The 27,275-nt window shown below is 46.2% G+C and overlaps 1 protein-coding gene across 1 annotated transcript; it reads left to right on the forward strand.

Annotated features, from left to right (window-relative positions):
* The first annotated feature begins 12,190 nt into the window (after positions 1–12,190).
* DYNLL2 (dynein light chain LC8-type 2) lies at positions 12,191–27,142 on the forward strand. Its single transcript, XM_063146705.1, has 3 exons — positions 12,191–12,445; positions 23,541–23,679; positions 26,487–27,142. Exons 2-3 carry the CDS (start codon positions 23,548–23,550, stop codon positions 26,622–26,624), a joined length of 270 nt encoding a protein of 89 aa, XP_063002775.1. The 5' UTR covers positions 12,191–12,445; positions 23,541–23,547; the 3' UTR covers positions 26,625–27,142.
* The last annotated feature ends 133 nt before the right edge of the window (positions 27,143–27,275 follow it).

Here is a 27,275-nt window from a genome sequence, read left to right on the forward strand (position 1 = left end):
TGAGAAAAGGAGTGCAGGATTGGTGGGAGTATTTAAAAAAGGAAATTTTAAAGGCACAGTTACAAACAATTCCAACCAGGAGAAAAGATAGAAGACAACAGAGGAAACCAATGTGGCTCCACAAAAAGCTTAGAGATGACCTGAAAACAAAAAGGGATACATATAGGAAGTGGAAGGAAGGCCAGGCTACAAAAGAAGAGTACAGACAAGTGGCACAGAAGTGCCAAAATGGCGTCAGGAAGGCTAAAGCTGAGAATGAGCTGATATTAGCGAGGGATGCCAAAAGCAATAAAAAGGCTTTCTTCAGATATGTGAGTAGTAAAAGGCAGAGGAAAGAAAGGGTGGTTCAACTGCTTAATGAGGATGGCAAATTGATAACAGATGACAAAGAAAAGGCTGAAGTGCTCAATTCCTACTTTGCCTCAGTCTTCTCCCAAAAGCGGGTCTATGACCCCCCTAGAAAAAGTGAAGCAGAAGTTGAGGGGGCAGGATTACAGTTTGAGATTGATAAACAAATGGTCAAAGAACACCTAATTTCCTTGAGTTCAAATTTCCTTGAGTTCAAATGAGTTCAAATTTCTAGGGCCCGATGAACTGCATCCTAGAGTAATGAAGGAGCTAGCGGAAGAACTCTCAGAACCTTTGTCTATTATCTTTGCAAAATCATGGAAGACGGGTGAGGTGCCGGACGACTGGAGGAGGGCTAACGTTGTCCCTATCTTCAAAAAAGGCAAAAGGGAGGAACCTGGGAACTACAGACCAGTCAGTCTGACATCCATCCCTAGGAAAATTCTGGAGCAGATTATAAAGAAGTCAATCTGTAAACACCTTGAAATCAATGCGGTGATCACTAGAAGCCAACATGGATTTGTCAAGAACAAGTCCTGTCAGACAAATTTGATCTCATTTTTTGATAAGGTAACCTCCCTTGTGGACCGTGGGAACGCTGTGGACGTCATATATCTTGACTTCAGCAAAGCTTTTGACAAAGTACCACATGACATTCTGATTAACAAACTAGCTAAAAGTGGGCTAGATGGAACAACTATTAGGTGAATTCACAGTTGGCTACAGAATCGGACTCAAAGAGTACTTATCAATGGAACCTTCTCAAACTGGGGAGAGGCAACGAGTGGGGTACCGCAGGGCTCAGTCCTGGGCCCTGTGCTCTTCAACATTTTTATTAATGATTTGGACAAGGAGGTGCAGGGAACACTTATCAAATTTGCAGATGACACAAAATTGGGTGGGATAGCTAATACCCTGGAAGACAGAAACAAACTTCAAAGTGATCTTGATAGGCTGGAGTGCTGGGCTGCAAACAACAGGATAAAATTTAATAGGGATAAATGCCAAGTTCTACATTTAGGAAATAGAAACCAAATGCACAGTTACAAGATGGGGAATACTTGGCTCAGCAATACTACAAACGAGAAGGATCTTGGAATTGTTGTAGATCGCAAGCTGAATATGAGCCAACAGTGCGATATGGCTGCAAGAAAGGCAAATGCTATTTTGGGATGCATTAATAGAAGTATAGCTTCCAAATCACGTGAGGTACTGGTAACTGGTTCCTCTCTATTCGGCCCTGGTTAGGCCTCATCTAGAGTATTGCGTCCAGTTCTGGGCTCCACAATTCAAGAAGGACGCAGACAAGCTGGAGCGTGTTCAGAGGAGGGCAACCAGGATGATCAGGGGTCTGGAAACAAAGCCCTATGAAGAGAGACTGAAAGAACTGGGCATGTTTAGCCTGGAGAAGAGAAGATTGAGGGGAGACATGAGAGCCCTCTTCAAAGACTTAAAAGGTTGTCACCCAGAGGAGGGCCAGGATCTCTTCTTGATCCTCCCAGAGTGCAAGACACGGAATAATGGACTCAAGTTAAAGGAAGCCAGATTCCAGCTGGACATCAGGAAAAACTTCCTGACAGTTAGAGCAGTACGACAATGGAATCAGTTATCTAGGGAGGTTGTGGGCTCTCCCACACTAGAGGCCTTCAAGAGGCAGCTGGACAAGCATCTGTCGGGGATGCTTTAGGGTGGATTCCTGCATTGAGCAGGGGGTTGGACTCGATGGCCTTGTAGGCCCCTTCCAACTTTGCTATTCTATGATTCTATGATTCTATGATTCCATACCCATCGGGGGTGGGAGGGGGGAGCAGGATATCTATCTATCTATCTATCTATCTATCTATCTATCTATCTATCTATCTATCCTTTATAGCAGGAGCATTCATGCATTATTTTTCAATAAAAACACACACCCCACAACGGCGGACGCAACGTCCTCTTCCTCCCAGGACGTCGCACGCCGCGTGTGGACTGAGGGCGAGGATCTCACCATTATAAAATCGCAAGATCCTCCCCGCTCCCTCCCAGAACGCCAGGATGTCTAGACATGGCCAAAGTGAGCTCTTAAGTACTCTTCAACTTCTTAATAGGTTGTCACACAGAGGAGGGCCAGGATCTCTTCTTGATCATCCCAGAGTGCAGGACACGGAATAACAGGCTGAAGTTACAGGAAGCCAGATTCCGGCTGGACATCAGAAAAAACTTCCTGACTGTTAGAGCAGTACGGCAATGGAACCCATGACCTAGGGAGGTGGTGGGCTCTCCCACCCAAGATGCAGCTGGACAGGGATGCTTTAAGGCAGATTCCTGCATTGAGCAGGGGGTTGGACTTGATGGCTTTATAGGCTCCTTCCAACTGTACTATTCTATGATTCTATGGTGACTCTTCCCATTCATGTACAAAAGCCAACTGGACAGGCAGTCAGATCTTTCTTCAACACGGGCATTTTGACCAGGCTGTAGCATACTTCTGTTCTTGCTGCTGACTCCCAGCACCTGCCAGCTGAGGCATCTGTTTCACTTTGCCCAACAATAGGGCCAGCCCTGGTCGTACCCTCCATTTATGGAAAGCAAAACCCAAGTGTTTGTCGGCTTTGCTCTTGCCCTGCACCCGAAGACCTGACCCATGCTCACCCGAAGCTGTGCTTTGCAGGCAAACATCTGTATAACGCTGTTTTTCAAGGAAACTTTTGCACCAATACTGGTTTTTCCACCCTCAAAGATGTTGAACTATATCTCCCATCATCCCTGACTGTTGGTTATCCAGGCTGGGGCTGATGTGAGTTGGAGCGCTCCTGGTTCCCCATCCCTGCCTTAGAACCTCAGGATGCTTAGGGGCACCGTTTGAAGTTCCTGGATAATTGAACCATGTCAGGTGCATCAAACTCTGTGTGATTTTGCTGCACGGATTATTGTGCGTACCGGTTGATTTGGCTGTCCAGTAAACGCATCATGCAGAGAATAATGCTGGCAGTGAATTAAGTGAGTGTGGGATTGCCCGATTCCCAGCACTTCTGGACAAAACGCTTTCCAGAGGGCCAATTAACTGATGGACAACCTGGACGCAGGACTTCACTGGCAACAACCCACTCCTGAAGCCCAGGATGTGATCTAAACGGGATTTCCCTGTCAATCTGTTCTTCTGTGACTGCATTTCAAACACAGGGGCCGAGAAAGACACTCGTCTCTACAGGGTGGTTGGCAAAGGTGGCGAGGCGCTGTTTTAATAAGTCCATGAATGAAGAGTTCTTCAATTGGCTGTGTGCCCACTGTGTTTGAGGAAAGAGTTCCCCCTCCATGGGGGAACACGACAGAATCAAAGGCTGCGGATGCAGGCTGAGACACAATTCCTGCCTTTTTCTGCTTTGCACTGTGTGGTCGTTGGACATCAGCTGCTGTGCAAATTAATGGCCCTCTTCAGACAACACGCTAAACCACAGTGGTTAAGCATTTTGCACTAAACATTACGGTTTAGCGTATCGTGTGAACCATTTCTAACCGTGAGGGTTATATATAATCAGTTATCCCTAGGTAACTGATTCCATTGTCGTACTGCTCTAACAGTCAGGAAGTTTTTCCTGATGTCCAGCTGGAATCTGGCTTCCTTTAACTTGAGGACACGGAATAACGGGCTCAAGTTAAAGGAAGCCAGATTCCAGCTGGACATCAGGAAAAACTTCCTGACTGTTAGAGCAGTACGACAATGGAATCAGTTACCTAGGGAGGTGGTGGGCTCTCCCACACTAGAGGCCTTCAAGAGGCAGCTGGACAAGCATCTGTCAGGGATGCTTTAGGGTGGATTCCTGCATTGAGCAGGGGGTTGGACTCGATGGCCTTGTAGGCCCCTTCCAACTCTGCTATTCTATGATTCTATGATTCTATGATTCTATAACCATGGCTTATAACTTTTGCAAAAGTAAGTTTTATTTATTTATGTATTTCATTTCGTTTCAATACTGCCCAATAGCCGAAGCTCTCTGGGCAGTTCACAAAAGTTAAAACCATAAGTACAGCGTAAAATATAATATGGAAGCTTAAAACCACAATATGAAACCACAATACAGAAGTACAGGCAGAATAAAAGCGAGCAGCAATGCAGAGATTTAAAATACAGATTTAAAATAAACTAGGATAGTAAATTGCTTAAATACTGGGGAAATAAAAAGGTCTTTACCTGGCACCGGAAAGAGTAGAACATAGGTGCCAGGTGATCCTTCCTAGCAAGCACACATTCAAAGCGCATGCCCCCAACAAAAGAAAAAAAGCGAGGACAGCAATACACAGGGGTTGGAAGGGCGCTTTAATCCAGCATGAAGGAAATAAACTAGACTTTCCCCGCTCCAAAATAAGACGGAAAAGGGAGGGGAAGAGGCGAGATGAGTGCAGGAGAGTGACAACGTCATGTGAGTACCGCGTTGCAAAACCACAAACCAAGCATGACGAGAGTGCGATAAAACGCTGGTGTGATGGACCTCGAAATGTATTATTGTTTTTCAAGATCTTCATGATGCAGCTGGTTTTATTCCCCTTTCGTTCTCTTTTAGACTTTTAAAGGTTTTGTGTTATGCTTTATCGAGTTGTACTTCAGGGTTTTAATGTTTGTGAACCTCCCAGAGAGCTTCGTCTGTTGGGTGGTGTAGAAACGTAATAAACAAATGAAAAATAAATAGTGTCGTGTCTAGCCCTACTCGCCCTAGTTTAGAAGAAGGTGTTTCAGGTAATCAATCAGAATCAGACTCTGAAGTAGAGGAGTCGTCGCCAGAAACAGGCCAGCCTGTACCAGTGGGGGAGAAAGCTCTCACGGGCTCTTCACCAGTTGGTGGTGAACCCTTTCCAGAGCTTATCTTGTCAAGGGCAAACAATACACAGTCAGTAGGAAGCCAATATTCTTCCGAAGGAGAGAGCACCGACAGGTTAGCTGATCCTAGAGTGTGCCAAAAACTAAAATGGGCGGAGTGAAAGGAAGGCGAGAGAAAGTCAGCCTGGCTCTCATCCCGTCAGAAGCTCAGAACTAGTCTCTCTGAAGTGACTTGGGAAAAGGCTTTCCATTCTTCTTGAATGGACAATTGTCTCATTTTGTTTGCATAGTTTTTGCCTAGGGGAAAGTTCCAAGAGATTAGAATCTCTTTAGGCGGGCAGAGATGTTTATTGCTTAATATAAACAGGAGCAGGGAGAATCACAGGCCCCTTGTTGAAGATGCCAGTCCTCACATGTTCAAGCCCTCATGATCCTCCAACGTTTCAAAGTTAAAAATAGGGACACCGTTGTAATCCCCTATTTTCATAACATAGCTCATTTCCTGAGACTCCATCCTGAATTATCACATCGCTAAAGACTCCACTCCACCTTCTGTAGGCTGTATTAATTTACTCTGCAACAGATTGTCCTTCACCTCTTAAAAAGCCCAGAGGGTTGGTTCATTCCAGTAAAGATACAGGAAACAAAATATAATTATCCTAACAGTATGCTATTAACTGTTAGAGAAATATCTCAGCAGCTGCAGAGTTTGATGTTTAGAGCTGGCTTCAAGTTTGAAAGGACCGACAATTTCAATTTTTTGGTGGGCCAGCTCCTACCTCAGTGGACATTGGTGGCTCTCTATAAATTCCACACGGTGCCGCTAACATAGTATCCCTGCCAGGCATTGTGGGAAATTAAAATGGCAGTCCCCAACGCCTCAGCGGGGGACGCCATTTTAATTTCCAGCCAAGCTACATTGGCGGGAATTAAAGTCGTGCCACCTGGCAGTCAGAGTGAATTGGAATAGCGGCTACCGGAAAACGATTAAAGCAGTGAGTAGGGTAAGCATCTTACCAACAAAGCCCGCATCAAGGATAAGCATGCTTGGGGACCTGCCAAAGACCCACACCCCAACAAGTGTCCACTAAGAAGAGCCCCTTCTCACCGCCATAGTCACTAGCTGATATAGTTCCTTATCCCCTTTCTCATGGTTTCTACCATTTGCTTGCCTGACAGGCAGAGAGCCAGTGAGCAAGTAGGCCGTGGCCTATCCAGGGGAATTTTAGGATGTTTTTAGGATGTTTTAACAATGTATATTATGTTGTTAATTCAGTTTTATGTATTTTATATTTACTGTTGTTCCCCGCCTCGATCAAAATGGAGAGGTGGGTAAGAAATTATTATCATCATCATCATCATCATCATCATCATCATCATCATCATCATCATCATCTCCTGCTTCTCCTTCTTGTCTGGGCCTGATTGAGATGCAGTTGAACAAGCAGGTTGCAATGGTGAAGAGGAGAAAGTCCAGGAGGCTCTTGTCAGTGAACATAAGAAGAGCCACGACATGCTGATGGTTTCCCCTGGGAATCTTGTTTGTACGGAAGATGTCAGATTCTTTTTGTTGCCTTTGTGTTGCCTTATCTGTTTAGCTACTTTTCCAGCCAACACAATGTTCCAAATATAGTTTTACCACATAATTACTGACAGAACTTCGTTCCAACCAGTTGGTTACCCGGAGAAAAATAAAACCTAATGAAAGGTTTAATTAAACTTTGACTGGGTTACTTTTAACTGTAGGTGTCTCTTAATCCCTTTCTGATTTGTTCACAGGCTGTATGTTACTGGCATATCATTGTATTTTGCACCTGTGTTTAAAAATCTGTACAGAGCCTCTCTTTTTTGGCATTCGTATTTCATTTTCCTCCAATTTGCAATTAATTGTGTTTGTTTAATTATACTTGACTTTTTTGATATTGAAAATAAAAATGTATAGTACATTGTTATAGAAGATAGTCTGATTCTTTAAAGAGAGAGAGAGAGAGAGAGAGATGTAAGGACAAAAATAAACTCCTGACTTTGAATTATAGTGAAAACAGTTGTTATTCGTGGAATCTGTATGTCGATTGCTTTCCAGTGAAGAGTGTTTCATGAGAATAGGTCAACAGGAAGGCAGTCAAAAAGGGATGGGCAGCTAATGCCCAACTTTGAATTTTATAAATGATTCTTGGCTATTACTTGACTTGACACTGGAATCATAAAAGTCAGAATTTCTTTGTCTAGTAAATGTTCTTTAGGACCACTAAAGATAGATGGTAGTGCCAATTTAGGATCCATGCAAACCTCCTCTCCAGTTATATTACTGCATTCTTGAAACACTTCCTTCTAAAAGCTATGTATTTGTCCACATTCCCACCACATATGATGGTATGTACCTAATGAATTACACCCCTCCAAGAGTCTGGTGTTGTTGTTTTTTATATGGTTTATTTATTATTTATTTATTACATTTATATCCTGCCTTTTTTCCTTCCAGGAACTGAAGGCGGTGTCCGTAGTCTTCCTCCTCTCCGTTTTATCCTCACAACAACAACCCTATGAGGTAGGTGGGGCTGAGAGTCTGTGACTGGCCCAAAGTCGCCCAGTGGGCTTCCATGGCTGAGTGGGGACTAGAACCTGGATCTCCTGACTCCCAGTCCAACATTCTAACCACTACGCCACATTGGTTTAAAGTTATCGGAGTTACATACAACCTCAGTACTAGTTTGAAGGGGGTTTCCCTTCTTTTTGCTGACACTGAGTGAAATGGATTTTTTTTAACCCATAGTTCATTCCGTTTCTTTCCCTCTATCTGTTTACTTACTGTTTTACTCTGTACAGCACCATGTGCATTGATGGTGCTATATAAATAAATAATAATAATAATAATAATATCTTTTCTTATAGAAAAGGAGTAAAAACACAGAAACTGAGACCTGCGGTCTGTTAAAGACTAGAACAAACAAATGAAGCTGAGTTTTACTGGAGGGATTGTTTCCCCAAGACAGAAACAGCTCTAATGAGGGTATTACCTGATATGGCGTTGAGTCCGAAGAAGCTAGAACAGCGAAAACGGGAAGTTTAATTGCAAATTCCTGTCATTCAATGCACTGACAACGCAGATAAGAATAGAAAATGAGAAGAAACCCTATTTCTGTACATATATTATTCTGATGGTATTGTCTCAGGTGCTAAATATTATAAAAGTCTGTAATATTGTTGGACTGTATTAGATTTGTATTCTTGCATGTATGATATATATTATTGGCTATTATAGTACCCAACATTGTGATTGTTAACCACTTTGAGACACATCAGTTGGTTTTATATATCCTTATAAATTGTAAATAAATGGGTTATTTGATAATTATCACCTTTTATTGGTGTTTGGAGTAGTTGTGTGCCTTTTTGGCACTTTATATAGTACTACTTAATAACTACTGCCTTCCATTACTTGTGTAATTGTTCAACTGTGCCAGGTGTGGGTGCCACCCCTGGAAACTATATATCTGATCCTTGAAATTATTTCCATTTGGACATAGAGCACATTTCTACATGTTAATCGCTGAATCTACTTTCAGTTTCATCACAGAATTGAGATCCAGGCTCTACAAGAGATTTTCCTTTCCTGCTTTTCCGCTACATAACCTCTAGGTGGAGCTGTGCTAGAGTGGAACAGCACAACTACACAAGGAGAGGCAATGCCATTTTCTCCATTTTAAAATAATACCTCATTTCCCCTGTTATTAAAAAACAAAAACAAAAAAACAACCCTGACAACATGTTCTGAAAACACAGAAGTGAAACTGGAGGATCACGCTGTCATCTAAAGAGCCTGTAAACAAGAGTAAGGAATCACGAGCACACAATAAATGCCTCTTGTAAAAAGCTCAAAGACCACGCTTGAATTTTGCTAGCGCAGACAACATTTAATGGATTCATTGGTCAGATTAATTAATTTAATCGACTAAAAGTCAGACAGCAGGTTTTTTTTTAAAAAAAGTATTATTTTTGAAAGCTACAGATAACAACCACTACCATCATAAAAGAGGGATTCATGCTGCTACCACACATGTGTGCATCATCTAAAGCAAAGGAAGCAATGTTTACCCCATGCGAAAATTTATACACCCATGTCCCGCTTGTGGGTTCCTGGTTGATAGCTGGTTGGCCAATGTGTGAACAGAGTGCTGGACTAGATGGACACTTAGTCTGATTCAGCATGGCTCTTTTTATGTTCTTACTTTCTTATGCAAATTCAATCAACAGATTAATCAACTAAAACTCATACAATTAATCAACTACAAATCAGTATTTTCTTATTCAGGAAAAGCAGAACAGAACATAGACAGGCATATTTGAAAAGAAACACAAAAACCAACATTCTAACTTAGGTAAAACGCTGACTTTGTTAGGAACATAAAAAATCAACTACAAATTATTTAACTGGCTCTCAGATCCAATAGATATATATTCCTGGCTGCCATTGTATATTCTGCAATCTCCAAATCTGAGATGGTTTCAAGTGTATTTGTTGAGAGCTGGAGGTAGACACTGTTATTGAAATAAGCATCTTGAATTTTATTCCATCTTCAGACATTTTCTAGTAATTATGGTTAATTAGATTTATGTGCGTACCAAATTCCAGCTTTCTGTGTGTTGGGGAAGTACCTTAACGGCTTTGACACCTTTGTTGAGTGAGTGAATCAGTGAAGCTCAGGTGTTGTTTAAATATGTTTGTAGAGATTTGTAGTAAATTTAACGCCTGTCTTCCATATTGTGTTTCTCTTGGGCGTCTTGGAATACTAGCGTTGGAACCAGTGTACAGCACCATGTACACTGATGGTGCTATATAAATAAATAATAATAACATGGATGGGCTTTAGGGGGTTCGTGAAAGTCAAATAAATTTATTAATACTTTGTGTATGTCATACACTGTATGAGGCAATCAATTTTCAACAAAATAGAGTATATTCACTGCATGCAAAGTTGTGTTTATGTGCTTATGTGCATTTTTCTAGGGAGGGGGTCCATAGATTTCACCAGATTTTCAAAGGGGTCCGTGACTCAAAAAAGGTTAAGAACCACTGTTCTAGCTCCTGGGTCCTTGTTGAGTAATAGCATCGGAACTAGCCCCAAAGATCATATGGTCTAGCCCCTTGGATTTCTAAGGCTGGAGATTTGACAGCTAAGTCTCTTTAGTTAGTTTCTTCTATTGCTAGGTTTTTGTGGTCCTGAGGAAGCAGTATTTTTTCAGCTTCCCCTTTTCCTGTCAAAGCAGTCCAATTGTCTAGTGGGAGAAGATGCACCACGTAAAATCCTCACTCCCTTGCACCTTTTTGCATCACACAACTGCCCTGAGAGGCTCATCACATAGACAGTTCTTCCTAGTGCTTAAATTTAACTCTGATCTATATGGGTTTAAACAGTTCTGAATTCTTCCTAAACCTCGGAGTTACCTCCTGAGGGGGAAAAATGGTTTCATCTCCTTTCTAATGGCCTTCCACAAGTTGATATGAAAGAAAACCCTTGGTTTTAAGGGAGGCGTTCGGGCAGTGAACGGTGCCTGCCCTACTGAAACTGAGTTTTTAACTGTCTTCTATGGTTTTGAAATAGCGTCACCGTTTTGTTCTCATATTTTCAACTGCTGGGTTAACTTTTGTTTAAAATGGGTAGTTTGTTGTATTCTTATGTTGTGAACTGCCTAGAGTTCTCCAGAGGGAAGGTGAGGCATACATGTTTTAAATAAATATAAAAGGTGAATAATTATCCTTCTGTTTTCTGATCTTTTTCTGTTAGCTCTTCAGGGGCAGAAACGTATTATTATTATTATTATTATTATTATTATTATTATTATTATTATTACTACTACTACTATACTTACTGCCCAATATCCAACACTATTACAAAAACTAAAACCCTAAAATATAACATGATAAACCTATCTATCTAAATTATTAAAAATAAATGTTTACTAATATTTCATATGCTGATTTTTCTGCCGTGGAGGAAAAGGACACTTTCCTCCCCTTTAGCATCAAGGAAACAAGGCCATGCAAATACAAGGGGGAGGTGGAGAAACCATTAAAATTCCAACTTTATATATATAGTATTTATTCCCTCATGCACTGCCTCATCCCTCATTCAAACGGCATTATTTACTGCTAATAACATCCAGTCAACGAGAGACTATCCGTGCAATCGTATACAGTTCTACTCAGAAGTAAGTTCCATTGAGTTCAATGGGCCTTACTCCCAGGTAAGTAGATCTAGAATTGCAGCCAGTGTTACCTAACCCTCAAGATCGGTTAACACATTGTATAACACATCTATATTTTGTTTTGACAGGGTAAAATCCAACCCCAGTCTTCCATCGAGCCATCCCATTGAAACGAATGTGACTCCGGTTCACCGAAGTCCCATTCATTTCAGTGGGTCTACTCTTCCTAGGGCTCATTGCATCCTCACTCTCTGTTTGCCCCTTTTCTCTTTTCCAGGGCTCCTCTGTGGCTACGAATCTGAAAGGCAGCCACGCAACAGGTGAACCTCTTCCAAACCTGGAGATCATGCCGTGATGGGGAGGGAAATAAAAGCTACACCTGTTGCACTGCTGCCTGGTGATGCAGCTGAACATGGACCAAAAAAAAAAAAAAAAAGGGAAGCAAGTGAGTAAAACAACCATCCTAGTTTGCAGCAGAAGATGCATTTTCACCTCCTTGCTCAAAAATATATATTTTGTTAAAAAAAAAAAAGGCAAAGCTTCCCACCCCATTTCAGCCGCACCCCTATTCCCCCCCACCAGTTAAAAAAAAAACCAGACTCCCCCGCCTCCCCCCCCCAAAACCGCTTCTGCAATTTCCTCGTGGCATTATGGGATGAAACAAGATGTAGGCAGAGAACAGCGAGAGGAGAACGCTACGTCGCTGTGGGCCGAGGCGCTGCGGCAGCCAATGGGGCCGCGGCGTGGCTGAGCTGCTGCAAGGGGAGGGGCGCCTATTTCAGCCCAGGGGGGGACGGGGCAGCCAGCCAGAGGAGGCTTCGTGGGGGACGCGAGCGGAGGGTGCCGGCGCTGCTCCCGCTGCTACTGCGCTGAATAAGCCCTGGATGCTCCAGACGCCTCTTGCGCATCTACAGCATCCGAGCCTTTAAAACGCCCCCCCCCGCGTTTTTTTTTCTTTTTGCACCGGGCGGGAGGCACAAGCCCGGAGGTTTAGGGCTGGGGGGTTTGCAAACCTTGCAGCCTTGCTGTTGTTGGAGGAAAGGGGAGAACCCTTGAATTTTTTTTTTTAAGGCTTTGCCTACCACTGTGAAGGTAAGCGCAATTGGGGGGGGGGGAAGGGTGGGCGAGATCGCGTTGCATTCCTCTCCTTTTCGCAGGTGGGCTTGTCCAGGGTGGGTAGGTGGGGAGAGTCGGGGCGATCGGCGAGGGATTGTGTCCCAATGGGAGGGGAGCTTTGGCGGCCTTACCTACCTACCTCCCCCCCTTTTTTGGTTTTGGTTTCATCCACGCCCCTTGCCTTTTGCACTTTGGGAAAAGGGGGGGGGGAAGCGATCGTGTGTGTGTCTACTCGGAAGTAAGCCCGGTTGAGTGTCATGGGGTTTACTCGCGGGGAAGGGTGCACGCGATTGCAGCCTGGAAGTCGATTCACCGCCCGCAAAGGTGGAATACAATTACTCTTTCTTCCCCCCCCCCCAAAAAAAGGGTCTATCCAGTGGGTGTTGAATCCGATCTAGCGTTTCTTTTGCACGGAACCTGGCCCAGGGGATCTGGTTTCATTTCCCTCTGCTACCCCTGAGCAATCCTCCTCACTGGGGAGGGAGGAGGGGAGCCATATCCATCCTTTCTCCCACCCACCCCCACCCCTCCATCCCCACCTTGGCTTCTCCATTCACCTCTGCAGCACTTGGAGTTGTGAGGCGGAAGGGGGCGAAATGCAGCTGGTCTCTTGAATCGCCTTTTCTGGACCTTGGGGGTGGAGGGGGCCGCGAAATGCAGCTGATCTCTTGAACCTTCCTTTCTGGACTGCAGGTATTGCTTCTCCTTCCCCCCCCCCTTTCCTTGTATCCTGATAAAAATGTAGGGAAAAAATTATCTTCTCTCTTCCGCTCCCCTCCCTTGTGTACAAGGTCAATCCTGAAATCGCCTTGGATTGAGACTCTTTGGAGGACTTGGTAGAATGCTAGATTTTGCCTTTGGTTTCCAAGGGTTGGGAGGAAGAAACCTTTCCTGCCTCCACCTTGCAAATCTCTTTCCAGCAGCAGGGTAAAATCTGGGGGGGGGGGCATCCAACACACACACTCCCCCAGAGGTTGCTTCATCGCATGGGGAAGGGTGGAGTAAACTTGAGCTGGTCTGTGTTGCAGCGTGGAGTTGCAGCACGGCGGATCGGGCCCTGTTGGCGCTGCCTCTTCACCTTGCCTATCCTTTGTGATCCGTTGGCTGCCCATGTCCCTTGCCAGCCGGTGAAACCGATCATGGGAGCGAGCGAGTGAGCGTGGATTCTTCTAGAGGAGTGACTAGGAAAAGCTGGGGGTGGGGTGGGGTGGGGTGGGGGGGCGGTTGGCCACCGCCAAGGCCTTTTCTAGCAAGGGAGCGTTTGTTGCCTCTGGTAGACCTGCAGGTGGAGCTGCGCCTTGGCAGGATCCAAGGAAGTGTGTGTGTGTTTTTTTGGGGGGGGGGGGTTGCGTATGAGCAGCCTACCTAAAATTTTTCTCCCCCTCCCCTTAAAAAAGACTTAACTGGAAGGGAACCTCCCTTCTCTTCTGCCCAGGGGGTGAGTGGCACTGTCACAATGGCCCTGTAGAAAGGTGCTTTACCTAAGTAAGAATGGGGGACACCTTTTCCCGCGAGTGTTAAAACCCCCCACTGTCTTCCATGGTCGTAAGCAAAGTTCCCCGGGTTTCTTTGTTGTTGTTGGCCCAAGCAGGTTGTAGCTCGGCCTTCGCCCAGCCTGGCGCCCGCCTTCTGTGTGGGACTACAGCTCCCAGCATCCCCAGCTGGCTAATTGGGGATGCTGGGGGTTGAAGTCCAGCACGCTTGCAGGGCACCAGGCGTCAGACACTTGCTTTTTTTCTTTTACAATGGACAAAATCATTCCAACTTCGAGATCTCGCCCTTCGCTCTTGCTCTGGGGTTTGGCTGTTGGCTCACGCCAGCGAAATGCCTGTCATTGTGAGGTGTGGGTGTGTGGGGAGGTATATATTGGAAGGACTGTGGAGGAGGATGTGGGGGGGTGCCTTCCCCCCCAGCACACACCCCCCCCATATTGCTGGCTTGTCATTGAGGCCTGGTCTGGGTTGGACTGCTCTGACAAAGGCACTATCTCTCCAACCTTACGGCTGGAGTGACTAGGCCCAGGGCCCTATCAGATACCGAGCGAATTACTAAACCATGTTCAGGGCCGTAACGTTGATGCCCTTGTAGGGCAGAGAAGCAACTCCTTGCGTGGCTGCTGTTGCATGCCACACTAAAGCATTGTGGTTGTGCATCCGTTTTTGTTCGTTCATGCAGGGAGAAAATACATACACAAGAGCCCTCCTGGATCACACCATCGTACACAATGGCTAACCACCAGAAACTCACAAGCAGGACATGAGTGCAACAGCACCCTCTTGCCCATGTTCCCCAGCAGCTGGTGGACATAGGCATACTGCGTCTGATACTGGAGGTAGCCCATAGCCATCAGGCCTGGTAGCCATTGAGAGCCTTCCCCTCCAGGAATTTGTCTTGCCCCCTTTTAAAGCCACCCAAATGGGTGCCCGCCACTGTCCCTTGTGATAACGAATTCCATAGTTTGGCTGTGCGCGGTGTGAAGGTAAAGGACGGACAGCTTGCCCGAGAAACAGGAAATATTGAATGTCCCTTGCCGTTCTTTAGTTCGTAGCTGTGGTGGGTTTGCGAACGTGAGTGTCAGATTCAAGTAGAAGTGATGAACACAGGTGAAAAGTTATGGGTGTGGACCCAAGCGTCCTGCCAGATAGAGAACTCAGGCCCTGCATATAGTTTGCTTCAGGATAGCCTTGCTTTGCAGTGTCAGTGTTCCCTCAAAGGATTGTTTTTCCTCTCAGGAATAAGTTTTAGAGGAAAGGCCATAACTCAGTGATAGAACATCTACTTTGAATGCAGATGGTCACAGGTTCAATTTTGAATATCTCCGGGTAGAGCTGGGGAAAACCCCTGCCTGAAACTGACGGCACCTCTGTATGAGACATTTTAAGTCTCATACAGACTTAAAACATACAGACTGAACAGTGGGCCTGTTCAGGCGACACGCTAAACCATGGTTAGGCCGCGAACTGTTTTGCAGCAAATGGTTAGTGAGTGTGTTTAAACCGTGGCTATGTAGCCACCATGGTTAGGAATGGTTCACCTGACACGCTAAGTCGTAGTTCACACAACATTGCAAAGCCATAATGCTTAGTTCTAATTAAGCACCGTGGCTTAACGTGTCGTCTGAACAGGGCCAGTCACTACTTTGGAAAGGTGGAGGAAGGATGATCCTGGAGACCCTGTTAGGATGTGTTTAAATCTGCTCCCTGAGAACTGAACTGGCTTTTGTCAACTTAGTAGACGGACGCACTAGAATGGGGTAGGATATTGAGGAGGGGGGGAGTATAGTGTTCCTAATTTGTGGGGTGCTTTTGCAGTCAAGTTTTGCTCAGGGAAAAGGCCTCTATTGGCCCCACCTGTGAAATGGGAGCAATATGTGGCCCAGACGACTGGACCAAGGGCCATCCAATGAATTTCTGGCAGGGGAGGGATTTGTGAACCAGGCCTTGTGGATTTAAGGTTAGGCCTCATCCCGTCTGAACCACTGTGGTTCTGAAATGTGAATGCCTTCAAGCTCTTGGATTGAAGGGCTCATTTATCTATTTTATCCAAGAGAATAGCAACCTTTCACTAGCTTCTAAGGGTTTTACTGCAAAGTGGCCATGGGGAAAGCCAGTTTGGGAATCTGAATTCCCCCCCCTCCCTTATTTCTGTTCGCGATCAGTGAGGCCGCCCTCACTGCGATGCTGTTGGTCCGAATTGTACTTTTAACTCGAGGAATATGTTCGGTCAGCCTTGAATTGCAAAGGGAAAGCAAAGGCGTGGATAATTGTAACCTTGGCCGTGGCTATTATGTAACGGGTTCCTTTCCTCCTCTTGCATAGCGGGCTCTAATTGCTGTAACAAAATGACTCCTTCTGTTCCGTGTTGGGACACTGCCAAGACGTGGGAATTTCTCGCACGGTGCAACTTCTCCCTCCGCCTGTCGAAGGAGCTCCCCTTTTAATAGTGCTGGCTTAGAGGACAGGCTGCGTTGCTCGCCCCAAGACGAGTGGGGTGATGAAGCACATGGCTAGATACGCAACCGAATAAAATAGGTTCTCTGCTCATCCCGCCTTCGATAGCTCCGCATTGCCAGTGACTCTTCAGCAGAAGGAGCGAGGGGGTGGCCGGTTTTATCTGAGAGGCAGCAAGCCTCCAACTTTTGGTAACCCGGGGATGTATTCACCTCATCGTGCTCAGGCATACATCTGTCCTGTCCTGAATATCTACTTGCTGAGGAGTGATGCCTCCGCTATAGCAGCTGACAAAGCTGCTGCACGGACTCTCCAGGCCCCCAGGATGAGGTCTTTCCCCTCCTCTCCTGCCTGGTCCTTAATCTCTTGCCAAAAAAAAACCCCCAGCAAAGGTCTGGTGGCACCTTGAAGACCAAAGAATTTATTTTGGCCTAAGCATTCTTGGACACTCTTCTGCAGCGTCAGATGTGCGAAAGCCAGAATATATTTATTAAGTCTTATCGGTGCCACAAGAGTTGCTGACTGGGTTCAGACAACACGATAACCAACAACCAACCATGGTTTAAATAGTCGACAGTTGGTTATTTAATCCACCGTGGGTTATCGTGTTGTGCGGAGGACGCCCCAGGTTATTTTCTTGCCCACAGAGTTGCGAGGCAAGAGCGGTCAAAGCGGAGGCTGCCTCTCCAGTCCAGACAGCAGGATAGGTTTTCGGCAGCAATGGCTGATGGGATACCAGCGGGAGGGCGGGGGATGAGTCAACTCAGCATGGACTAATAGTCAACTCAATGCTGATCCTAATCCACACTATGGTTGATTATTATCACATTGTGTGGGGAGAAAACCCTAGATAAACAACTGTGGAGTTGGTTATTACCCCCTGTTGACTATCGTGTTGTCTGAATGCAGCCTTTGTCATTTTTGTCTGACCCTTCTAATTGGTGTTGTCAGGATTTGAACCCGGGACCATCGGTTATGCACAGCATGCTTTCTAACATTGAGCTATGCCCTTTTCCCAAATTGTGTCCAAGGCACGATCCCATGCATGCTTAGACAGCATAGCTGGCTGTGGAATGCTGGGAGTTGGAAGACTTTTTTTCTGTCTTAACATGCATGGAATTGCACCCCTAATTATTACGGCTTCCTCCTAGAGGCCTGTGGAAACTTGTTCTGGGAGGAACAAGTTTGGGATTTTACAACAGAAGTCCCAGCATGACTTACAGCAGCTTTCCCCAACTGGGTGCCCTCCAGGTGTTGAGTTCAGTTCCCATCATCTGCTCTGCCATCCTGGCCACTAGATCGGAATCCATTCCAAACACATCTGGAAGGCATCAGGTTGGAGAGGGGTCCTTCACAGAAAGCCTGTTTAGGATTCCTTGGGGTCTCCCGCCAGTGCTATAGGGCAGCCTTCTTCAAGCTAGGGTTGTCCAGATGTTTTGGAATACCACTCCAGGTTTCCTGGTCAGGCTGGCTGGGGAGTTGATGTCCACAACATCTGGGCAAAGCTGCTGTAGGGATATATTTTTAAAATTCTACTCCAGGTACACAAGAGTCCACGGGGTTGCAAGGGAGAAATTTTGCAAGGTATGCTAAACTCCCTCTGGTGCATAAAGCTGGGGACATCTCCTGAGTAAAGATTGGGGCTTGATCCTTGCTCACGTGTTGCATGATTAGGAAAGGAAATGCTCCACACTGCAACAGCAGACTTGTTTCCTGCCAATCCAAATGGCCGTGGCCTGAAAAGCGTAGTTTTGCAAAGTTGCTGGAAATCTCTTAAACTCCCTCTAGCCTCTGTGCTGCTGCAAACTTCAGCCCGTTTGAAATCCGTTGAACGCCACCATGAAATGCCTACTTGCCCATGTTGGCTAGCTGATTGCCTGTGGGCAAGGCCCAGAAGTGATTCTGACCTCTGTGTGACGTGCCACAAATGTCTTGTATTGATATGCCGTGGGGCAGGCTGGTAGCATTTAAATCTGGAATGGGGAACATGGAGTCTTCCAGATGTTTTGGGACTACAGCTCCCATCAGCCTCAGCTAGCCTGGCCTGCTGTGAAGGATGATGGGAGTTGCGGGCCAGCCACAGCTGGAAGTCCATACATTCCCCAACCCTAATGTAAATAATGTGGACTAGTAACTTATTTAGAAGTTTAGCTTTCACTGTCATGGCTTCTAAAATCCTGAGAATTGTATCTGTGTGAGATGTAAAACATATGGACTAGTAACTTATTTAGAAGTTTAGCTTTCACTATCATGGTTTCTCCTCTCTAAAATCCTGGGAATGGTATCTCTGCGAATTCACCAGGAATTGACTGTTGGGTAACCTCTATTCCCCCCCCCTCGCAAAAGTACAGTCCCTAAGAATGCTAGTTTTGGAGGGGGCAGGCTGTCCTGTGGCTTGAAAAAGGGGTGTTTAAACGTGTAAAGCTGGCCGTGCCCACAGAGAAATCTTGCAGCTTCTCTACAGCAGTTTCATCCATGTATCAAGGCCTTTGTTAACCCTGCAGGGTCTGTTGTTTCTAAGACAGCTGCGTAGAGAGAGACATTTGTCTTCACGAATGTGTGTGGGTAAGTGGCTATTTATGCCTGCGGATGGCCATTTATAAACCAGCTTGTGTGTGTGACCAAGTTATTTAAGTGGGCGGCGAATGTGTGTGGGTGCGGAAAACCATCAGGACTGCAGGTTTTGGCGGCCGTTGGTGGAATCCTGCATGCAAATGCTGACTTCGGGCCTTTGTAACCAGGTTGGGGAATTGACATCCCGTTTATTTACGCAGTGCCGTTCGTGAGTACGGCACTCCAAGTAGAAACAGAGAGATCTCTGCTCCGACCGGCTTACAGTTCAGAATTCCCCGTAGGAGAAGGAACCTGAGGCGAGAGCGAATGGTGTGTGTGTGTGTGTGTGTGTGTGTGTGTGTGTGTGTGTGTGTGGAATATAAACATCTATTTCAGTTGCACATATTTAGGCCTGATTATAGTGGCGTCTGGAGGCGGGGAGTCACGGCAACGCAAAAGGTGGATTTTGAGGGAAGATTTGAAGCGAAGAGGCTGTCTTCCAGGCGTTTGGGGAAACGGTTGCGTCAGCAAGGGAGAAAGCGCGGAGCGCTGCTGAGAGAGGCCAGGTTGGACCCCTCTCATATGTCTCCGCTAGAAAGCAAGGACTCATAGGCATGCACAGCACAGTTCATTAGGGCGTGCACTTAGGTAGTTCCTTTTTTAAAAAAATTGAAGGTGATAATTTATTGAATACTCAGTCATAAAGGATGTTATTTTTATTTATTCATTTATTAAATTCGGTAGACGCTGATAGAATCATAGAATAGCGGAGTTGGAAGGGGCCTACAAGGCCATCGAGTCCAACCCCCTGCTCAGTGCAGGAATCCACCCTAAAGCATCCCTGACAGATGGTTGTCCAGCTGCCTCTTGAAGGCTTCTAGTGTGGGAGAGGCCACAACCTCACCAGGCTGATGTCCTACTCCGGGTTCAGCTTGCCTGGCTGCGGGAAGTCCAACTTATTAGATTGTAAGCCTATGCGGCAGGGTCTTGCTATGTACTGTGTTATCTGTACAGCACCATGTACATTGATGGTGCTATATAAATAAATAAATAATAATAATAATAATAGAATGGTGAGATGCTCCTCCAGCCTCAGCCTTGGTGCGGCCTTGTGTGACACTGGCTTACCTTACGGGGCAATATTAGCCTTCTTCCTTTTTGCTCCTGCTTCCAGGAGCAACAGCATGCTGTCGGGGAGGGCAGCTGGAGAACCATTCCTGCTGCATCTCGATCCCCCCTCTGGATCCCTACTCAATGGCCCCCTCAATTCAGCGCTTATTGCTGGAGACATTAGGATGTGCCTGGGCACACCCGGCACACCCCTTGCGCACACCTATGCAAAGACCTTTTTATTCAGCTATATAAACTGGTCTGTTGTGAAGGAGCTGTTCATTGGTTGGTGCTGTTTGTTTTTTATTGTGTATTTAATTTAATGGTTTTTCTATTGCGTTTTTTGTAAAGGTCTTGTTTTTTAAGTTGGGTTTTCTAGCGGGCCACCTTGAGGCGAGAGATTAAATTTTAAAAAATAATTAACATTTGAGGGAGTGGGTCTGGATGAGCAAAGGCCTCTGCTAGACATGCATGTAGATAGAAAAGGGAAAAGATGGGGCAGGGGGAGCTTTGAAACGACAAACAAGGAGTTTGTACTGGATCCAGAAGTGGACAGTAAGTTAGTGTAGCTCTGAAGGAGAAGATGCATATATAATCAAAATATATTTTGCATTCCAACAACATCCGGACTCTATGACAGCCTCCTGCTCTCCGGTGCCTTCCGGATCTTGGATTACAACTCCCATCTTTCAGGTGTTGGGCTACAACTCCCATTTTCCACCACTAGCTTCATTTGGCTAGGGCAGCTGGGAGTTGCAGTCCAATAGCAGCTGAAAGGAATTCTACCGGGATTTGATTTTGAAGACTATCCCCATTTTCTCCCCTGTGCTGGCTGGGGTTGATGGGAGCTGTAGTCCAAGAGGTGTAGTCCAACACACGTGGAGGGCCTCGCCTTCCCCATCCCAGCTCTATAAAGAGGCTTGGCCTGGAGGGAAATGCTTTAGAAACTTGGTTTTCAACTCTACTCTAGTTCAGATCCACAGCTAACCAAAGCAATAACTGATTATCTGTTCCACTCAACTGCAACACATACACACGGGAGAGGGCATCCATGTTTTAGTTGTTTGCCCTGCCAAAAACACATGCTATTTTTGCACTACTATGGGTGCTATTTTCTCATGTGCAGGGAATCTCTCCTCTGGGGTGGTATTCAGACATGCCAACCCTCGCCTGCAATGGTACAGTCCAGGAACATCTTCACGGTTTGATTCTGTTGGGCGTATCAATCGGCCTTGATTCTAAGCTGAGCTAAAAGGACCCTTTTGTTTTGAAATCTGCTCGCTTGGCACAGCTAACCATGTGAATGCTGATGTGGGCTAGACTTGAAGGGAGACAGCTCAGCTTTGCCGTGGCCTTCGGGTCTGATCATAGTTGTGGCCTCTGTGTCTAAGTTTGGGTAGGGTTTTGCTTTGGTCTCACCGCTACCTTTACCAGTGGGGTTCAAACTAGAAATATTAGTTTTGTAAACCCACCTGACCTGCCTTGCCAGATGTGTGGTTTTTTTTTTAACAAAACACATGACGTGCTTGAAACTTGGTCAGAGGGTGGGGTGGATTATTATTTTATGTATTTGGAGTGTCTTTATCCCTCTCTTCAACAACAACAAAAAAGACTCTCAGACTTGCAGTTCGTAGAATAAGACATTACAATCTAAAAAGACACGACACACAAGGAAAGCGCGGTGGGGAGGGAAGAGGAAAAATGGAAAAATCCTTCAGTTGGGCAGATGGAATTGCCCCATTTCCCCCTCTTATTTCCCTCTGAACGGCTTGCGAGGGGTGACCGCTGAGGGAGGATCATGCGGAGGTCCTGCGTCCAACCCATGTGCTTAGCCTCAGAGATGGAACCGCGTATCTGTTATTGCTTTGAGTGTGGCTTTTCTTTCACCATGTTGGCACATAATGTTATGAGCCCACAAGGGCTTGGCTTATGAGCCAGTTTTGCCCTGAGCCACCTCTCGTCCTGCCAATTTCTGAAGCGCATATAGAGAGCTGGGTGGGGTGGGAGGACGTAGGGGAGTTCTCGCTTGTGCTGCAGTTTGGGGGACTAAGATGAGTCTAGGAAGGCCCTGCTGTGATTTCTGCTACTTTAAATGGTTGTGCGGGCAGAGTTTGGGAGGGGGAGCATTCAAGGAGAGTTGGTCTGTGGATGCCTGGAGCAGCTGAGCTCAGCCTGCTTAATGCGGGGCCTACCTAGTCGCAGAGAGAGCCCCCGCTTGATGAAACTGTCTGCTTGGACTGTGAAAAAGGGTGCAAATGTGTGGGGTGGGTAGGAGGCCAGTAGAGGCATCTGCTGGGCTGTCAAACAATTTCTGACATACTGCCTAAAGTAGGGGTGTTGAACCTTGGCCCAGTGGGCCAGATCTAGGACGCCGAGTGACCACGCCCCTGAGTGACCACGCCCCCTTCCCCTGGCCCCACCTCCTTTTCCCCTCACCCTATTGTTTGGTGGTTTCCTGGCTCTTACACATTCTGCCCCCCCTCCCGCATTCTGAAAGGTTGTAATGCCTCTCCTAAGGCTAAGTTCCTAGCCGGAAGCGCTTTAAGCCCCGCCCTTTCCCCCTCACGCTTTAGGCCCTGCCCCTTTTTTCTTTGGTTTCCCCCCCCCCCCGGAATTTAGGCCCCACAAGAACTTCTCTGAAATGGGATTTGACCCTCGGGCCAAAAGAGATCCCACGTCCTCGTTATCCAATAGTCTAACAGCAAACGTTTCTCCAGCTCCAGCCGCTGAGTTTTGCAGCTGCCCGCCATTTTGTTTTCCCAGAATGCACCAGATGCTGCACCATTCTAGGGAGGGGGCATTTTGTGTATGTGACGGCTGCCGTCCTTCCACTCGTCCACCCCTAAATGCCTCCGGGGCATTCTGGAAGAAGGGGGTGGATTCTGTGACTGGGGGTGATGGGTTTTGTAGTCCAACATGCTAGGTTGGGGCAGGCTGCAGGATGAGACTAAAGGTCCATCTCATTCAGCATTCTATTCCCACATTGGCCAACCAGCTGTCACCTCCAGGCCCTGCCCATCATTGGAATCCCCCCCCCCCAATCAGCATCTGGTGCATTCTGAGAAAATAAAACAGAATTCTATTTCCAAAATAGAATTCGGTCCTTGGTCCGAAAGAAAGAGGTTTGACCCCCCCCCCCCCCCGGGTATAATGGACAGTGAGTACTTTCTTGTGGACTGGTGGCTTTTGTGGGTGTGTTTATAGAGCTGGTTGAGAGAGGCCGGGAATAATCCCTCCTGGATTTGGCAGAACTTGAAACTCCACCAACGATTGCAGCAAAAAGACAAATTGTACAGCTTGGGTAACGACTTAGTTTAGACTCTTCTGAACATCTTGAGCTATGCAGCCTGGTAGGCCATGGTGGAGTCAGGTAAACAGCAAGATCTAGATGCTGCTAGAAGCAGACCTGCGGTGGGTTGGTTCATGCCTTGGCCTTCACCTCTGTCCCCTTTCCGCAGGCCCATCATGTCTGACAGGAAGGCTGTGATCAAGAATGCGGACATGTCCGAGGACATGCAGCAGGATGCTGTAGATTGTGCCACGCAGGCCATGGAGAAGTACAACATAGAGAAGGACATTGCGGCGTACATCAAAAAGGTACGTGGCCAGGGAGATCCTCACAGCAGCCCTGCTGGAACAGGCCCGGGGTTCACCTAGGCAGGAATTAGTGGAGGAGGTGTGGGCAGAAAGTAGATCTCCAGATGTTTGGGGCTTCAATTCCCAGCATCCCTGGCCATTGGCCAGGCTGGCAGAGGCTTCTGGGAGCTGAAGTCCTAAAACACCTGGTGATTTACCTTCTGGTTCTAGAATCATGGAGTTGGAGGGGAGTCCTGTCGGTCATCTCCAGATGGTTGGAGGGGAGTCCAGTAGGTCATCTCCAGATGGTTGGAGGGGAGTCCAGTAGGTCATCTCCAGATGGTTGGAGGGGAGTCCAGTAGGTCATCTCCAGATGGTTGGAGGAGAGTCCAGTAGGTCATCTCCAGATGGTTGGAGGAGAGTCCAGTAGGTCATCTCCAGATGGTTGGAGGGGAGTCCAGTAGGTCATCTCCAGATGGTTGGACTTCAACTCCCAGCATTCCTGATCATTCGCCCTACTGGCAGAGGCTTCTCAGACTTGAAGTCCAAAGCATCTGGAGATCTACCTTCTGGCCACCGCTGTTCTAGCGAACACCATTCTCCCTACAACTGGTACCACTGAACGTGTAGGTTGCTTCTGTCTGTTGTGGCTTAAAGGGATTAATCTTAATAATAATTATATAGAATTATTAATAATTATTTAGTAAGTTTACATGCTGCATACCATTTTAAAAAAAAATTCTAAGCCGTTTACAAATAAGGTTCAAATGCATCATAATATGTACAAAAGCGTTAATATAAAACATTGTTAAAACCAAGTCCTCCACAACACCATCATTAACGAACAAATTGGCTAGCACCATCAATCAGGGAGCACAATTACTGTGTATTATCAGCTATTAGAAACTGCCCTGGATGTGCTTTTAAAATGAAGGGTGGCTATTTGGAGGCAGGGTGTGGGTGGAAATGAATGAATAAAATAAGACTATCAATATAAAGTAGGACTATACTTGCTGGATTTGTCTAATCTGGTTTTATTTCTAGGCTGCCTTTCTGCTGGAAACAGTATCCAAAGCAGCTTACAAAAATTCTTTAAAATAAAGCCCCTTTTAAAGGGTGGGAGCGTTGATGGGGTTTGTGGCAGGGATTGAGCCCTCTGTCTGGGATTGGTTCAGCTACCTGCCTCTCACTCAAGGGACTGGCTGGGCTGATTGCCGCTATTGGCTGAGCTGCTGTAATGGGCACGTGGGCAGCCATCTAGAAAACGATGGATAAAATAAGCCGGAGGTCTTGGAGGAAAAGGCTTAGAAAAGGAGGCTCATACGGGGGGCCGTTTGGGGGAGAAAGAAGAGATAGCAAAATCATGGGTTATAGGGTGGACAGGAAGTGCCGGGACGAGAAACCAACCAATGAAAGCGCTGATGGCAAGCCTTTTCTTTTTCATGTGGATTGCAAGTCCCATAATCCCCAGCCAACTAGGCAACCTAAAAGGTAGAAATAAAAAAAAAAAGCCGCCTAGAAACCAAACCCACAACCACAGAAAGGGAAATTAACTTTAATTTTGAAAAATGTTAATTTGTGGTTAGAATTTCTTTCCTTTTTGGGGGGGTGCTGTTAGAGACCCCGTATATAAATAATAAATTCAGTGAATTCTCTCTCCTGCGTGTCAGAGGTTTCCTCTTTCTCCTCAGCGGATGGCCGCTGGGCTAGTTGGCATCTTGAAGAGTAGGCCAGTAACTGGAAAATGCTCAGCCTTTCGTTGGCTGAAATGCCACATCTGAACGGTGCTATATAAATAAATAATAATAATAATAATAATAATAATAAACTGTCGAAGAGCTACAGGGATGATGATATAGGAATTCTCTTGTACATGTGAGAAGTGCCTTTCCTTCAAGGAATGACAGGAGCCCAGTAATGGGTGGGTGAGCTCTTTGGGGAAGTGCTTGCCCTCATGCCCCCTCTAGCCCCGCCCCTGGTGGGTGGGGCCAAAGGGCCAGAATACCAGCATATTTTAGCTAAAATCTGGGACTGTCAGTAGCTAAGCTTTAGGAGAGTGATCTCAACCAATTCGAATTGGGGGAGAAAAGAGTGGCGGAATTCAGGAAACCACCGAGCAATTGGGGTCAAGGGAGGCTCAGAAGAAGAGGGCCTAGGCATCTGCAGAAATCTCAGTTGGGCTGGATTTGGTTCGAGGTCCTAGACTCAGCTGGGTTTTTGCTTAGCTGTTTTCTTCTAAGCTGCCGTAACTAAGCCTATATATACTAGCTTGACTCGCACACACTATTTACATGCTAATACTTTATTGCTCAGTAGCATACTTTTCTGCCTTTTCTGCAGGCGCCTGGAAAAGTTGGGTGTGAGGCCGACTTGGAGTCTATTGGACTCTCCCTCCTCCAAGCCGCTACCCCCTGCTTCCCTGCCCACCAACTGGCGGGGCTTATCTGAGGCCTCTGCGTGCCCTGGCAAGCCGCCTGGCCTCCTCCCCCAGCTCCCGCCCCCATTGTGTTTATATATCCTGTTACTTAGCAACACAACGCTCTTCCCATAGCTCGGAATCCCCCAGTGTACAAAGTTCTTCTTGTAGCTCAGAATTTCCAGCATGTCACAGCTCGGAACCTCTGTGCCACGATAGATATATAAGCAACTGAAATAAACACACACGTTTTCTCCTGTTCTGCCTGTTATCTCCTGTGCCACACTTTTTTGAGATTGTAAGTGCCTCGGGGGGGGGGGGGCAGTAACCTAAAGCGCTCTTGCTTTCGCGGATGCCATATCAGTAACGCTTTTCTCTTTCTCCCCTCCTCCCTTTTGCCCGTCCCCTTCAGGAATTTGACAAGAAATACAACCCCACTTGGCACTGCATCGTGGGCAGGAATTTCGGCAGCTACGTAACGCACGAGACGAAACACTTCATCTATTTCTACTTGGGCCAGGTTGCAATTCTGCTCTTCAAGTCGGGTTAGGAGGCGGGCGACGGTGGGGCGACACGGCGCGCAAGGAACACGGACTGTTAGCGAACTGAAGGCAGGGAGCCTCCGCCTCCTTTACCATGGCTGCACCGCTGCATGGACTGTATACTATATTTAATGTGTATATGTTGCAGTAAAAAAAAAAGAGTTCTTTTTTTTGGTTTCGTTTTGGTTGCCTGGGGGAAGAAAGGCAGCAACTTCTTTTTCCCTTTCGTTTTCAATTACTGCTTTTCTTTTCCTTTTATTCCTTTTCTTTTTTCCTTTTGCACTAGGAGAACTGTAAAATGCTTCAACAATGGCCTTTAAGTGGGAAGAAGAACTAATAAATAATAATACTAATACTAATACTAACAAAAAAGAGAATCTTTAATTCCGCAACAGACATCCTGCCGTTTTAACTTGCTTGAAAAAGTCTCGAAGCTGAACTTGAGCAGGCAGAGAGAAACACAGAAATGAGAGTTGGGGGGGGGGTAGCATCTGTCTAAAAGGAGGTACCCAAAGCTGTTTTGTTTTTTTAAATCCTGCCAGACATTTTCTCCGAAAGGGTTATTCTCTTGCAAAGTCGCCTTAGTTGTAAGAAGGGCGTCGTCAGCTGCTGCTGCAGAGAGTCCCAATTCTCTCACCATTTCGCCCAGTATTGCCTCC

This window comes from Elgaria multicarinata, chromosome 22 (genome assembly GCF_023053635.1).
Source record: "Elgaria multicarinata webbii isolate HBS135686 ecotype San Diego chromosome 22, rElgMul1.1.pri, whole genome shotgun sequence".
NCBI classification, from domain to species: Eukaryota; Metazoa; Chordata; class Lepidosauria; order Squamata; family Anguidae; genus Elgaria; species Elgaria multicarinata.